The 14,645-nt window shown below is 38.0% G+C and overlaps 2 protein-coding genes across 2 annotated transcripts; both read left to right on the forward strand.

The window, feature by feature from the left end:
* Positions 1-2,688: 2,688 nt before the first annotated feature.
* LOC117424255 (agouti-related protein-like) lies at positions 2,689-5,147 on the forward strand. The gene is made up of 4 exons (XM_034040452.3): positions 2,689-2,717; positions 3,044-3,205; positions 4,081-4,169; positions 4,925-5,147. Exons 2-4 carry the CDS (start codon positions 3,046-3,048, stop codon positions 5,111-5,113), a joined length of 438 nt encoding a protein of 145 aa, XP_033896343.1. The 5' UTR covers positions 2,689-2,717; positions 3,044-3,045; the 3' UTR covers positions 5,114-5,147.
* A 4,361-nt stretch (positions 5,148-9,508) lies between these two features.
* LOC117424715 (chymotrypsinogen 2-like) lies at positions 9,509-12,181 on the forward strand. Its single transcript, XM_034041379.3, has 7 exons — positions 9,509-9,570; positions 10,080-10,183; positions 10,495-10,574; positions 10,971-11,049; positions 11,152-11,332; positions 11,629-11,762; positions 11,960-12,181. The coding sequence occupies exons 1-7, from the start codon at positions 9,519-9,521 to the stop codon at positions 12,119-12,121; spliced, it is 792 nt and encodes a 263-aa protein (XP_033897270.1). The 5' UTR covers positions 9,509-9,518; the 3' UTR covers positions 12,122-12,181.
* Positions 12,182-14,645: the final 2,464 nt, after the last annotated feature.

Genomic DNA, 14,645 nt, shown 5'->3' on the forward strand with positions numbered 1-14,645 from the left:
GAATTCCCTAATAAAATTGGAATCTCAAAACAATAACTATGTGAATATAGTCATTGTTACAGCTGTGTATGGTCACTGACTGGTCCCATCACAGTCAGATACGCGACGGATTACTGCAATGAGAAACTCATAATTTAAAAGATTTCTTGGCATATCTGAAAAGGTACAGGGAGTGCCAAACAAACACCACTATAAAGAACATGCATACAAGCTGCCTCTGCTTTAGTCATGGCCAGCTCACCCCGGCTTCTATTTGCTGTGCATTTGAAATAATGGAACATTTAAACAGGCACCTGATTAGAAAGCCATTTCATCTGGGAAAGGTAGCCGTAAATGGTGCTGCTAATATATACTGATTGGGAAGGATGCAATCGGTATTGTTAAGTGCTGAACAATGTTTGTTTTTATGGAAGAGGGGGGCATCTTAGTACAATATATCATGACTTTTCTTATTGCGTATAATCAGTTACCGGCCCTTAATGTTCGTGTTATTCAATTTTCGTGTTTTGTCAGCACCATGTACCCATTTATCTGTCATGAACATGTTGCAAAATAAGAAAACGTTCTCTAAACCAAAATCGGCATATTTATCACTACTCCAAACACAAATTCAACCTGCTGAGTTGTCCTTAATTTATCTGTGGGTTTAGTTTTAAAAAACCTTTAAACTTTTTGAAAATCTAAATTCTATTCTGCTGTGGTTTCTTTTCTTTTCTTTTTTTTTTAAAGTCATATTAATAGAGAATTGTAAATGACTTCTAGGAAGCATTACACAAATGAAACCAATTAGAACCTTTACTGAATGGAGAGGATAAAGCTACAGTAGGTATCCTGCGCAACCAACTAGAAAACCATAAATGCTTTCCTTTAACTGGCTGATTAACAAGAAAGGTCAAGAACATTTTAGACTTTATTAGGAGGGAAAAAGCAAATACTTAATTAGCATCATGTAACTGTGGCACTAAGACTAGAAATGTCAACTCCTAAAAGCCTGGTAGCATTCTGCACTGATTAAAGCTGAATTTACCTCTTAAAATTCAATTTAGCAGCAGCATACATGAAATGTTCTTAAACCGAAGGCACAACACGGTCGATAATATGGGAAATAACAGGAAGTGGCACTAAGCAGCTGATGGAAATGTATGAGATGCTCTCTTCATTATCTGACCAAAATATTTTTTTCATATGTACAAAAACAACCAAGTGACATTAAAGAATCTGCCTTCTCAAGATATTTACAAAAAGCTCCAAGAAAGCATCAGCCCTGTAAAGCTGTGATGTCCAAGTAAATCAAAGCAGAACTACGTCTGACAGGACCCTTCTTTTGGGAATGTGTATATCCTATTTATAACGTCCAAACTGCTAGTTTTAATCATAATATCAGGTCGGATTTGTACCCATGAGACTAAATATGTTGTTTTTGTGGAAAGTCTTTAAATACATAACCAACATATATTAGATGTGTCCATCATTTGTTTTTCATATTTGGGAGCAGCGCTGATACCTTTTATCAGACAAACACAAACCCACTTTCACGCCTGGTGAAGCCTATGCATGCTCGAAAGCTTGTGTTTTGAACATATATGTTGTTCCAATTAAAGGTGTCAACGTCAACTTGTTCTTTTTTTTCCCCTCTTGAACAATATGCTCTGGGGAAATGATATTAAATAACTACGTGGGTTTCACCTACTGATCAAACTGTACCTTGATGAGATATCCCACCGCTGACACCAGTGTATATTTCACAATTACTGTGCTTATATCACAAAGCGGTGTTTTCTCTGTGCCTCTAAATAATAACGACTGGCCAGTTTATTCAGGCCACTGAGATAGAAATGATTCATAATTCAAACCTAACTGTAGTAGAATAAACAGAGTATGAATCTAGCAATCAGCCTCCTAGCCCGACGTTGTATGTGAAGCCAAGTACTACAGCAGTGTGTACATTTATTACAACACCCCATTGCTTCTGGAGTTTTAGTTTGTTGTACAAAAGCAATCAAACCGCTTTTGTCAAAATAGGCAAATTAGTGAGTGTCTAATTTAATAATGCATACAATTAATTTAACATAGTAAGATAATAGCAAAGCTACAAATGGTAAAATGCATGCACTGTTTTAGAAGTTGTTTAATATGCCTAATTAAAGCATAAAGTGGTCTAACATTTTCACGAATGAGTGCCTATTGCTTATATATCACGGATTACTGACTGAAAATTGAAATTCTCACACCCGGAGATGTTCATGCAAGTAGGTGTATAAAGGATATAAATGACAAATCATGAGGTGTTTGAATAAATATGCACACTACTGTAGGTTCTGGTTTAAAGTTCCAATCATCTATGTAGTGAGGAATAAAATAACCAGCTATGATCACATGAAGCGGTTGATTTAAAAAGCGGCAGGTTTTTGTGTTGGTTGAACAGCAAAGGAAGTTTATTTTTTTATCCCAGTATGATTCAGTCGACTGGTGATTCTAAGAAGCGTTTTTCACTGTATAAGAAAGCACTTACAAGTAAGCGACTAAAAATAGGTATGGATGTTTATATACAGAACTGCAAATAAATGGATGAATGAAACACTGAGAAACCACTCCTACCTCCCACACATTGTATCCATGTGATTAGTCCTTCACTGGAACCCAATATAAACCCAGAGCCTCCAGGTCACTCAGAAAGAAGAACTCAAGCTGGTCAAGACCCAAGATCTGCAATTACAGTAGGTTGGGAGTTTGCCTCTGTCAGTATGTGCATGACTGGGTTTATGTGTAGGGCTTCTGGGCACAAAAATTCATTATGAATTCAAGTGGGGCACCACAGGGATAGCAGCCAATGATTTGGAATTCATAGGGATCTGCAGGTATTATTTTAAAGTGTAACCAAAAAAGGGTGATATTCTTTAAACTTCAGGAAAGTTACAATGCCGTGTATATGCAGTCCGTGGCTAAGTGAATTTGTGATCATCATTTGAAACTGTTGCTTTCGGAATGCGTCCTGTTTGAGGCGGCTGTGTGAGACTCAGGTTGCTGTAACTAATCTGTGCAGACATGTTGAAAACCTTGCTGATGTGCTGGGCGATGCTCCAGGGGATCCAAGTGGCCCTAACGTCTGTCCATGGCAGCGGGCAAATGGACGATATCAACCCCTCCATCAGCCTGGAGGGGAGGCATGTCTACCCAGGCCTGCTGAGGAAAGTCGAGGACTCAGGTCAGTTCATTTCACCATGTTCACTTCAAATCTCTTTCCAAGTTCATACAGGGAGCACTCCTTGAGGATAGCGATCATATCATGCAGTTCATTGCAAAAACACCCACAGACTGCATACTGTATATTGAATGTATATTGAGATAATAGGACCACTTCTCAAGACACACTGGGTTGTTTGTAGAGCGACACTTAGTCCTAACCGAACCTCTTCCACTCTCTGCAGTGTAGACGAAAACACATCAATCTTCATAACTGTGGCAATCTCTAAGTAATTTGTCACTTTCATAGCCTGGATGTGCACTTACAAGAGTAACGCAGAAATGTTCTTAATGTAAATACTGTATCACTGGGGCCCTTTAGAAACCAATTGCAGTGTTTTACCTTGAGGCTGTAAGAATATCACATAGGTATGTTTGTGTATTACTGTGGGCCAGTTTAATAAAATCCCAATGCAGTGCAGTGCAGGCTGCACGTATTTGAGTGAGGGTTTACAGTCTATGGACACTATGCTAGATTCTCAAGGCTATTTATTCCAGGTTGTCATTAGCACAGTTATTTTTCTGAAGGAAAAACTCCAATTACAATTCTAAAACAAATAAGAAACAACTATTTAAAGCACAGACCCCTCCATTAAGTGTCTGAGTTGTTTATTTCTGATTATGGGACTTTATTAGGTGCATTTAGTTTCTTGCCTGGTAGTCATTGAAAATCTGAATCTGTTCTCAACTGAAGTATATGGTTAATTAAAGGCTTGACTGATGGATTGATTTTACGAACAGAAAAAAAGCTTGTGCATGATTTGGAGTAAATACATGTCGGAGAATGTAGCCCTTTGTGCGTTCCTGTAACAAATCTGTTTTTTATTCTCATTAAAGCTGCGTTATTAAGAGCGGACTTTGACAGAATGACTGCAGATGCCGAAGAAGAGCTGCTCATGGAAAAAGACAGAGTTCTTGATCCCGAGGTAGGATCTTTAAAGAGCCGGTAACAGATTATGAAATAATAAAACACATCTTAAAAATGTCTCTGCCGCTCCACACTAACGGCCAGGGTATTGCTGTGATACTAAGGAGCTTTTTTTTTTTTTTTTTTTTAAAGTATTTAAATAAGCCAGTTATATATATATATATATATATATATATATATATATATATATACACACACACACACACATACACTTATATATACACACGCACTAAGGTTTTACATTGAATTGAAACTTCAATACTAGAACAACGTGAATGCATCATAATTTTATTTAAATGAATTAAAGGGTTTTTAATGAAAGCGCTGTCTTTATTTGGATTTGGTGTTTGCTTATAATATTATAATATTTTTTAACTAATATTTAATGTAACCAATTTTGATGATTCGATTGACAAAAAAAAATCTTAAACTTTGGTTGATTTAAAAAACCTTAAAACATATATTCACTCACACTCACTTATATATATATATATATATATATATATATATATATATATATATATATATATATATATATATATATATACTGTATATACACATACGCACACATACTGTACATACAGTACACACAAAGATACATAGATGCATACGTACTTACATGCATACATACATACTGTACACACACAGACACACATACATACATAGATGCAGACATACAGTACATAAATACATGCATGCAAAAAACAGTGCACTGCGCTCCTAGCTACAGCTGTGCTTGCCTCTCAATTCTAGGAGATGTCTGATGCACTGCAACTTCAGCGCAGAGCGCCCCGCTCCCACAGGGGTTGTGTCATGAATCGGAAGTCCTGTATCGGGCATCAGCCCTGCTGTGACCCATGTGACACCTGCTACTGCCGTTTCTTCAATGCCAACTGCTACTGCAGGAGAATCAGCAACGCCTGTCCCCACGGCAGACACTGAGACGCACAGCCTCTCTTGCACTGTAAATATAAAAAAGCTGTTTAGACATATGTGTTTAATCTCTTTTTGCAACATTAATAAATGCATAAATAAGATGTCAAAGTATCACAATGTTTCTTTCATTTGTTTGATGCGCACACACACACACACACACACAATCCTGGTGAATATAAAATCATTGTGAAACAAACTAAATAGAAACCTCTGCAGTGTATAAATGGGTTGGCCCTCACAGGACTGGTTGCTGTGTTATGCCAATAGCGTTAACCCTAATACAGTATGCATTCTGTCATATACAGTATAAAAGCTGCATCTCCCTGCCTGCCACGGAGCTGTTGCTAGGAGCTCACTTGGCAGGGGATTCTCTTCTGTACATTCCATCTGCTTTGCTAATTTGGTTCATAGATGAAAAAGCAAAACAATATTTTCAGAATCCAGAAGTGAAATTGTTGCCTGCAATATCTTTTTTTGACTTCAGATGGCAGAAGAGTGCAGGGTTTAAACATGCAGTTGAATCAGTAGCACCAGCCTTCAGCTATGGAGGAGTTTCCATGTGTGTTCTAATTTTACTCAAGACATTGTGCTCGAGCCAAATGAAAATTACAGTTGCAGTTTTCAGCCACAAACCTGTTCTCCCAAACATAAAACCAGACATTATTTGGAAAACATGTCTACAGTCTTTAAAAAATACCTTTATACATGAACCCCATTTTAATGATACAATCATTGGAGTTAAGAACATAAGAACATAAGAAAGTTTACAAACGAGAGGAGGCCATTCAGCCCATCTTGCTCGTTTGGTTGTTAGTAGCTTATTGATCCCAGAATCTCATCAAGCAGCTTCTTGAAGGATCCCAGGGTGTCAGCTTCAACAACATTACTAGGGAGTTGGTTCCAGACCCTCACAATTCTCTGTGTAAAAAAGTGCCTCCTATTTTCTGTTCTAAATGCCCCTTTATCTAATCTCCCTGGTCCTTTTTTCTTTTTTCAAGTCAAAGAAGTCCCCCGGGTTGACATTGTCCATACCTTTTAGGATTTTGAATGTTTGAATCAGATCGCCGCGTAGTCTTCTTTGTTCAAGACTGAATAGATTCAATTCTTTTAGCCTGTCTGCATACGACATGCCTTTTAAACCCGGGATAATTCTGGTTGCTCTTCTTTGCACTCTTTCTAGAGCAGCAATATCCTTTTTGTAACGAGGTGACCAGAACTGACCACAATATTCTAGGTGAGGTCTTACTAATGCATTGTAGAGTTTTAACATTACTTCCCTTGATTTAAATTCAACACTTCTCACAATATATCCAAGCATCTTGTTAGCCTTTTTTATAGCTTCCCCACATTGTCTAGATGAAGACATTTCTGAGTCAACATAAACTCCTAGGTCTTTTTCATAGTTCCCTTCTTCAATTTCCCTATCTCCCATATGATATTTATAATGCACATTTTTATTGCCCGCATGCAATACTTTACACTTTTCTCTATTAAATTTCATTTGCCATGTGTCTGCCCAATTTTGAATGCAGTCTAGATCATTTTGAATGACCTTTGCTGCTTCAACAGTGTCTGCCACTCCTCCTATTTTTGTGTCGTCTGCAAATTTAACGAGTTTGCTTACTATATCAGAGTCTAAATCATTAATGTAGATTAGGAATAGCAGAGGACCTAATACTGATCCCTGTGGTACACCACTGGTTACCTCACTCCATTTCGAGGTTTCTCCTCTAATCAGTACTTTCTGTTTTCTACATGTTAACCACTCCCTAATGCATGTGCATGCATTTCCTTGAATCCCTACTGCGTTCAGTTTGAGAATTAATCTTTTATGCGGGACTTTGTCAAAAGCTTTCTGGAAATCTAAATAGACCATGTCATATGCTTTGCAGTTATCCATTTTCAATGTTGCATCCTCAAAAAAGTCAAGTAGGTTAGTTAGACATGATCTCCCTTTCCTAAAACCATGCTGGCTGTCTCCCAGGATATTGTTACCATATAGGTAATTTTCCATTTTGGATCTTATTATAGTTTCCATGAGTTTACATATAATAGAAGTCAGGCTTATTGGTCTGTAGTTACCTGGTTCAGTTTTGTCTCCCTTTTTGTGGATCGGTATTACGTTTGCTATTTTCCAGTCTGTCGGTACAACCCCTGTGTCAAGAGACTGTTGCATGATCTTGGTTAGCGGCTTGTAAATAACTTCTTTCATTTCTTTGAGTACTATTGGGAGGATCTCATCCGACCCAGGGGATTTGTTTATTTTAAGAGCTCCTAGTCCCTTTAACACTTCTGCCTCTGTTATGCTAAAGTTATTTAAAACTGGATAGGAACAGGTCGACATGTGGGGCATGTTGTCCGTGTCCTCCTTTGTAAAAACCTGTGAAAAGTAATCATTTAATATATTTGCTATTTTTTTCTCTTCATCTATGATTTTGCCATTTGTGTCTCTTAGACATTTAACCTCCTCTTTGAATGTTCTCTTGCTGTTATAATATTGGAAAAACATTTTGGAATTGGTTTTAGCCCCCTTAGCAATATTGATTTCTATCTCTCTCTTGGCCTTTCTAACTTCCTTTTTGACTTGTGTTTGCAGTTCCAAGTACTCTTTTTGTGTGCTTTGTTTTTGGTCCCTTTTAAACGCTCTGTAAAGTGCCTTTTTTCGCTGAATATTTTTTTTAATTGATCTATTAAACCATTTTGGCCATTTTGTTTTAGATTTAGATTTGTCTACTTTTGGGATGTAATTGTTTTGTGCCTCTAGTACTACATTTTTAAAAGACAGCCACCCTTTTTCTGTGGATGTTTTCTCTATTTTACTCCAATCTACTTCTATTAGTCTCTGTTTCATACCTTCGTAGTTTGCTTTTCTAAAATTGTAAACCTTAGCTTTAGTCATTACTTTTGGGGTTTTAAAAAATATTTCAAATGAGACCATGTTGTGGTCTGAGTTTGCCAATGGCTGAGTTGTCTGAGTTGATAATACCAAAGCAGGGAACTGGTATAAGCTGAACATTTTAGGTTTTTTTATTTTTTATTTTTTATTAATGTATTAATTATATTAAAGTAATTATATTAAAGTATTTAAAAAAGGGTAATTAGAGGATTAACAGTAATATAAAGCCTGCAACACACGTTTCTTTTTCTAGTCAAGCTGGCAGTCTTCCATTTCTTGTACAGCAGATCACTGGAAACATGTAACCTTGGAGTGCAGCCCGAGTTGTTTACAGGGTTGTGTGAGAACTGGGCACCTGCACGCAGATCGAGGAGTTGCTGCTCAGTACGACTAACGGCAGAAAATGAACTGGTTACAGCTTTTAGTATTTATTTTAATTCTAATTCTGGAGACTGAAGTAAAAAAAAACAAAAAAAACCCAACATTTGGTTTATTACTAGCTATCTATATCTATAACATTGTTAGATTGGAATCAAATGAGAGCTTAACCATTGGTTGTACTCTTAGACAATCTTTAAACGGAACATTAGCTTGCTGTAGAGTCTTATTCTGTTCCATTTCCACTCATAGCTGGATGGGTTCTTTTTTTTTGTGCATTTCCCAATATTTTATGGCGATTGGTTTTATTCTATTTTTTCTTCCTCGGGGGGGGGGGGGGGACGGGGGGGGGGGGGGACTCCAAAATAATTAGCCCTAACTGTTTGCCTGCTGTGTCTGGACTGAACCTTTACACAGTATGCTGGAGGGTGGAAGTATCGCAAAGCACTGTACAGTACATAGCAGGAAAAAAAAGAACAAACCACAATATATTTGTATAGCATGTCACGCATACAACTGCCACAATCAGAGATTTAAAAATAACATTTTTAAATAACAGAATACACATAATACAAAAGCAGCAATTTTAAAGTTACATTAAAACCCACTAAGATAAGAAAGCCATTTTATAAAACTGCGTTTTAGAAAGAAAAAACAGCACTTGATGTGGAATAAATGACTGCTTTCCTTCCAGTAATACAAGTTTCTGTTTGTTTGTAATATGAACTCATAATATAGATGTTTTAAAGGAAGATAAATATTTGAAGGTGTCATCATCTTTACAAAAACCACAAATAAATAAGTATATCTATTTACCTAAAAATGTAAAAATAAAAAATAAGATTTTTTTCTTTTTTTTTTTTTGTGCACAGCTGGTGGTCCGGGAATGGCCTTGTCTTGTTCCACTGGAGAACATAGGAAGAGTGATGATGAGATTAAAAAAAAAAAAAAACGTACAGTAGATATTTCTGTTTCAACTTAGCATTTAAAGATAGCATGTGTGAAATTTCTTAACTTTATCCTTTTAATAACATGTTCATCAAACACAGAGGTGATAAGATATGCAAATTGTTTGGAGCTATTCAAAAGTATAAATAGTGCAGTCCTCAGTTCAGCAGATCACACAACACTGAAATCATGGCTTTCCTGTGGATTCTTTCCTGTCTCGCTGTCATTGGAGCCACCTATGGTGAGTGCCTTACGGGGTCGAGCAGACAAAGCTGGATGCTGGTGAAGGAAGATGAGTTTAAATGACTTACAGAAACACTTTACATTAACAGCATGATTTTAGATGAAATTAGTCGTGTCTTCACTTGTTGACGCTTTACAAATATAAATTAGGTGACATGGTTACATTAATTAGGCTTTAAACATTACTTTGTGACCTCGTTCTTATTTTGCCCCTTTTGAAAATCATGCTGTGTCTCTAATTACTGTGTATTTACATAGTAGTTACTTAGTAAATACATGTGTACAGTACTTACTCATAATTGCAATGTTATTGTGCATAGTTACAATGTACTTAATGTGTAAAGCATAGGCCCAGAGCATATTAAAACATGGCAAACCATGGTAAAGTATGATAAACGCATAGTATAATCATGGGAAACTTGCAAATTTACTGTGCAAATGTGCTGCGGTTTTATAAGGGATGTGTTTTTTAATTTGTCTCGCATCTGACACTCTCCCCTGTTCCAGGCTGTGGCATACCGGCTATCCGCCCTGTAGTCAGCGGCTACTCCAGGATTGTGAATGGTGAGGAGGCTCTGCCGGGATCCTGGCCCTGGCAGGTGTCTCTGCAGGTGAGGCTCATCTGAATTTGATAATCCTATGGCGCCTTCGCTGTAGCCCTCTGAATTTGATAATCCCATGGCACCTTCGCTGTAGCCCCCGGAATTTGATAATCCCATGGCGCCTTCACCGTAGCCCTCTGAATTTGATAATCCCATGGCGCCTTCGCTGTATCCCTCTGAATTTGATAATCCCATGGCGCCTTCGCCGTAGCCCTCTGAATTTGATAATCCCATGGCGCCTTCGCTGTAGCTTGGGGTGACTGTGCCTCGTTGTGTTTTCTGTGTGCAATGTATATAACAATCATCGCTCACTGTTTCAGGACTACACTGGGTTCCACTTCTGCGGAGGCTCCCTGATCAATGAGCTCTGGGTGGTGACAGCTGCCCACTGCAGTGTCAAGTACGTCTGTCCCATGTTTCTGTTATGTTAATATTGGGGGTATGTTCCAATACTTCTGTTCCATCGTGGCTACATTTCTACCACACCAAGTGGAGTCATGTCTATGTTGTAAAACATTTTCTGCTGTGTTCTGAGGTCTATACAGTGGGTTTGTTGTCATAATCAAACCAGATAACAGTGAATTATTAAATTCATTTTGATCTACAATTTAATTTGAAGCAACACAAACTGTTTTTGAATTGTTTTTAAGAAACTGCTGTGTCTGAAGGCATCTCAGCAAAGCTTTCCCCAAAGACGATTTCATCACCTGTCTGTTATTTTAATGATGTAATTTAAAAAACACTTGGCTGGTGCTTAAGCCATCGATTTAAACAACATTTATTTGTTTTATTCCAGAACTTCTCACCGTGTTATTCTTGGGGAGCATAACCGTGCCTCTCCTGCTGAAAACATTCAGGTCATGAGTATTGCCAAGGTACGGTAGAAAGACCTTCCTTGTGTAGTAAGCACTGTACAGACTGAGTATGGCGCTGTCTGACCAGCATGCATTGCTCCCGTCTTTGTTTCCCTTGCCCAGGTGTTCAGACACCCGAGCTACAACCCCTTCACCATCAAGAACGACATCACTCTGCTGAAGCTCAGCTCTCCTGTGACCATGAGCACAACGGTGTCTCCTGTCTGCCTGGCCCAGTCCAGTGACGTCTTCCCAGGAGGCATGCTGTGTGTCACCACAGGATGGGGCCTGACCAAGTCCACTGGTAACCGCAGCCTCTCTCCCAGACAAAGCTACACTCCTCCTAATGGAAAATAACCACATTTAGAATGGAATTAAATGTTCTCTCCTATTGAGGAACATGTAAAAATAAGCAAAGAAAGAAAGCTTTGATCCCAGTGGGTTTCAGCCCAGTCTCCTATTTTAATTACAACTCGATCCATGTGGAAATAATGCATGTTGTTCTAATGGGCATGACTTGGATCATGTTCATCAGATAGTATAAAGGCACAGGCCTGCAATGAATTAGCTTTTAGTAATACGATGTAAATCCTCTTCCAGCAAGCGACACCCCCAGCTTGCTGCAGCAGGTGTCTCTTCCTCTGCTCACCAATGATGACTGCAAGAGATACTGGGGCAACAAGATCGCTGATGTCATGGTTTGTGCCGGGGCAGATGGAGCTTCCTCCTGCATGGTAAACACCCTCCTCACTGTTTCTATGAAGTTTCACTTTCAAAGCACATTCTGTATCAGCACTTCAATTGTATCAGTTGTTTTGCAACCTTTTATTGGGTGCATCGTTTTTCCTTTCTGAAAAAATAATGCTAAGAAGACGATACATAAATCTATATACAGTTTTAATACCACTGACCCGTCCTGTCCTTGTTGCAGGGTGACTCCGGTGGTCCCCTGGTCTGCCAGAAGAACAACGTCTGGACTCAAGTTGGCATCGTGTCCTGGGGCAGTGGCACCTGCTCTCCCAACACCCCTGGCGTTTATGCCCGTGTGACTGAACTCAGAGCATGGGTCGACCAGACCATCACTGCCAACTAAGAGCAACCCTCAACTGTGTGTTCAGTTCCAAAAAATCATCAATAAAAAAACTTGAAAGCATTTCTGTTTGTAGTAACTCTTCCTTGTTTCAGCCGTTCAACAGTCACAGTCATTTAAAGATGTTTTACATGCAGACATCGCAGTGGCAAAACTAAAATCATTGAACAGTAACATTTTACAACACATTTAGGTTTCGACAAAACAGTCACAGGTTGTTATTACATAAATACGGTTGTGTTACAAAGCATTGCAAACTTCATTGTACAATGATGTTAAAAAAAATGAATTGTGTGCAAACAACACTCAACTAAATGCACTGCATGCTTTTCACTGGACACGAGTTGAAGGATAGTGCCTGTGTCTTTGTGACACCAGCCTGTACTATTTACCTGCTGTGTCTGGACTGAACACATACAGTACGTTGGAGGGTGGATGGGTAACATTTTGAGCTTTTGTGAATAATTTGTGAATAGCATAATATTTTTCTGTTTGTTCGCCTATGATTTTAATTATAGTTTTTAGAAAAAAAAAACAACACTTGATGTGTGAATAAATGACTGAGATAATTCCAGTCATCCACATTTTTGAACGTACCACATGTAGGAATGCCAAACCAATACATATTTTACAGCTCACTGTGAATCAATCAATTGGGTCCTCTTTTAATCTAGTCTACAGAATGTACGCTGTAACTTCATTGGCCCTTAAACGAGATTATATAGGCACATTAGAGGACAAGTGTGTGCTGTTTGTTAATTGACCAAGTGGCAAATATATAAACTGTAAATCTTTCAACTATTTTAATCTCTTTTACAGACACATCCTATTTAGTGTACTCTATAATTATAAAGCTGTTTTATAGGCCTTGTTTTGAAGTGAATTTTCATTACCCTCCCTCAAGGCACTTTGTAAAAGACAGATAAAGCTTTTACAGGTTCAAAGCTGGGAGAATAGACATATAAAACATTTAAAATAGGATCAGTAATTATAGTAATATTGGGAAGAACTAACCCAACAAGCACCTTATTAGCCCTGACTTTACAAATCGCTCATGAATTACCCCCTAGAAGGTGCCCTGAGTCCAAACGCTTATTTCAAGGTATGGTCACCTTGATAAATGGCTGCAAGTGTGCAACGCAATCGCTTCCTATGAACCCTCTCTGCAGAGAGATGAGCCAATCAAAACTGAGCCTGCCAGCCAAATCCTTCTACAGAACCACAGACACAAGGACTGTCATACAGGCCAGTACCTCTAAGAGAGTATAGTTCACAAAATACTATTCCTGTCAGTCAATAAGCGAAGTGGCTGGTTGGTTAATAAGAAAAGAAGGCATTGATGGGATGGGGCAATTTGTGGATCTCTATATTACTGTAAACTGTATCTCCTAGAATTATAATTGGATCACCAATACACAGTAAGTGTGTTTAAAAGGCTTTATTGGGCGAGCCCATGGTGTTAGGAGGAGTACCGAGCAGGAGGGGATAGTGCAGCTGTTATCTACTCGCTCTCTCATTCTCTCTCCCTGAATCGCCTACATAAAGGTCACCGACAATCAATATACGGGAAAACCAATAGTCCAAATGCAAACGTGCATTAATTCAAACTTAAATTGAAACGTGTAGACACACATTTTAAGCAAAGTGTAACTAATAGTAATTACTTATTTTCTGTCTTGCAGGAATATCACTGACTGGAACTCAGTATGCCTAATGAAAAACTATAGACCACACCAATAAAGCTGAACAAAACTATTAAACAGATAAACACCATGGGTGGGGGTATTATTGCTATTATGAAAAATATATATTTTGTGTATGAAGACCTTTTTCAATATGTTCCATACCAAAAAGCATATATATATATATTTTTGTTTGTAACAAAAAATGGAATACCTTTAGTTATTTCAACTGGTGCAACTATTTCAGGCATTACCACACTGATAGAAATATGTTGCTTAAACCAACAAAATGGACACCTGTTGAAAAACAAAGAGGTTGCTTATCTGCAGCTGATAAAACTGTGTGTAGAAGTGTGTTTGCAGCAGGCATTGGACAGCTTATCACTAGAAAACCGGGCTTTACCTGAGAAACTGCAAATGAGTTCAATATGTTCAACCTGAGAAACAGCATTGAGTTCACTATGCCTGCCTGCTGGAATGTACAAACATGGTAAATAAGACCAGTGGTATCTGTAAAACTGTATAAAAACTGTATAAAATCACAGCTTATCTGATTATACTTACTGTACATACAAATATAAAATAAAAGGAGTTAGTAATAAAAGTTTGGAGAACATTAAAATTCACAATTCAAGGCAATTCAGGGTCTTCATTTTGAAGGAGAACCCCAAACACAAAAAGGTGAGGACCTCAGTAATTTAGAATTGGATATGTACAGCACACTGCCTGTATAACTGTACTATGTTACAGTTCCTATCTATGTACTGTATCTATTTTATAATGCATAGATGTTTTGGCAGGGCAATATTCCTGAAAATGACCGAAAGGTTCTTTACAGAACAGTG

Source organism: Acipenser ruthenus, chromosome 19 (genome assembly GCF_902713425.1).
Source record: "Acipenser ruthenus chromosome 19, fAciRut3.2 maternal haplotype, whole genome shotgun sequence".
NCBI classification, from domain to species: domain Eukaryota; kingdom Metazoa; phylum Chordata; class Actinopteri; order Acipenseriformes; family Acipenseridae; genus Acipenser; species Acipenser ruthenus.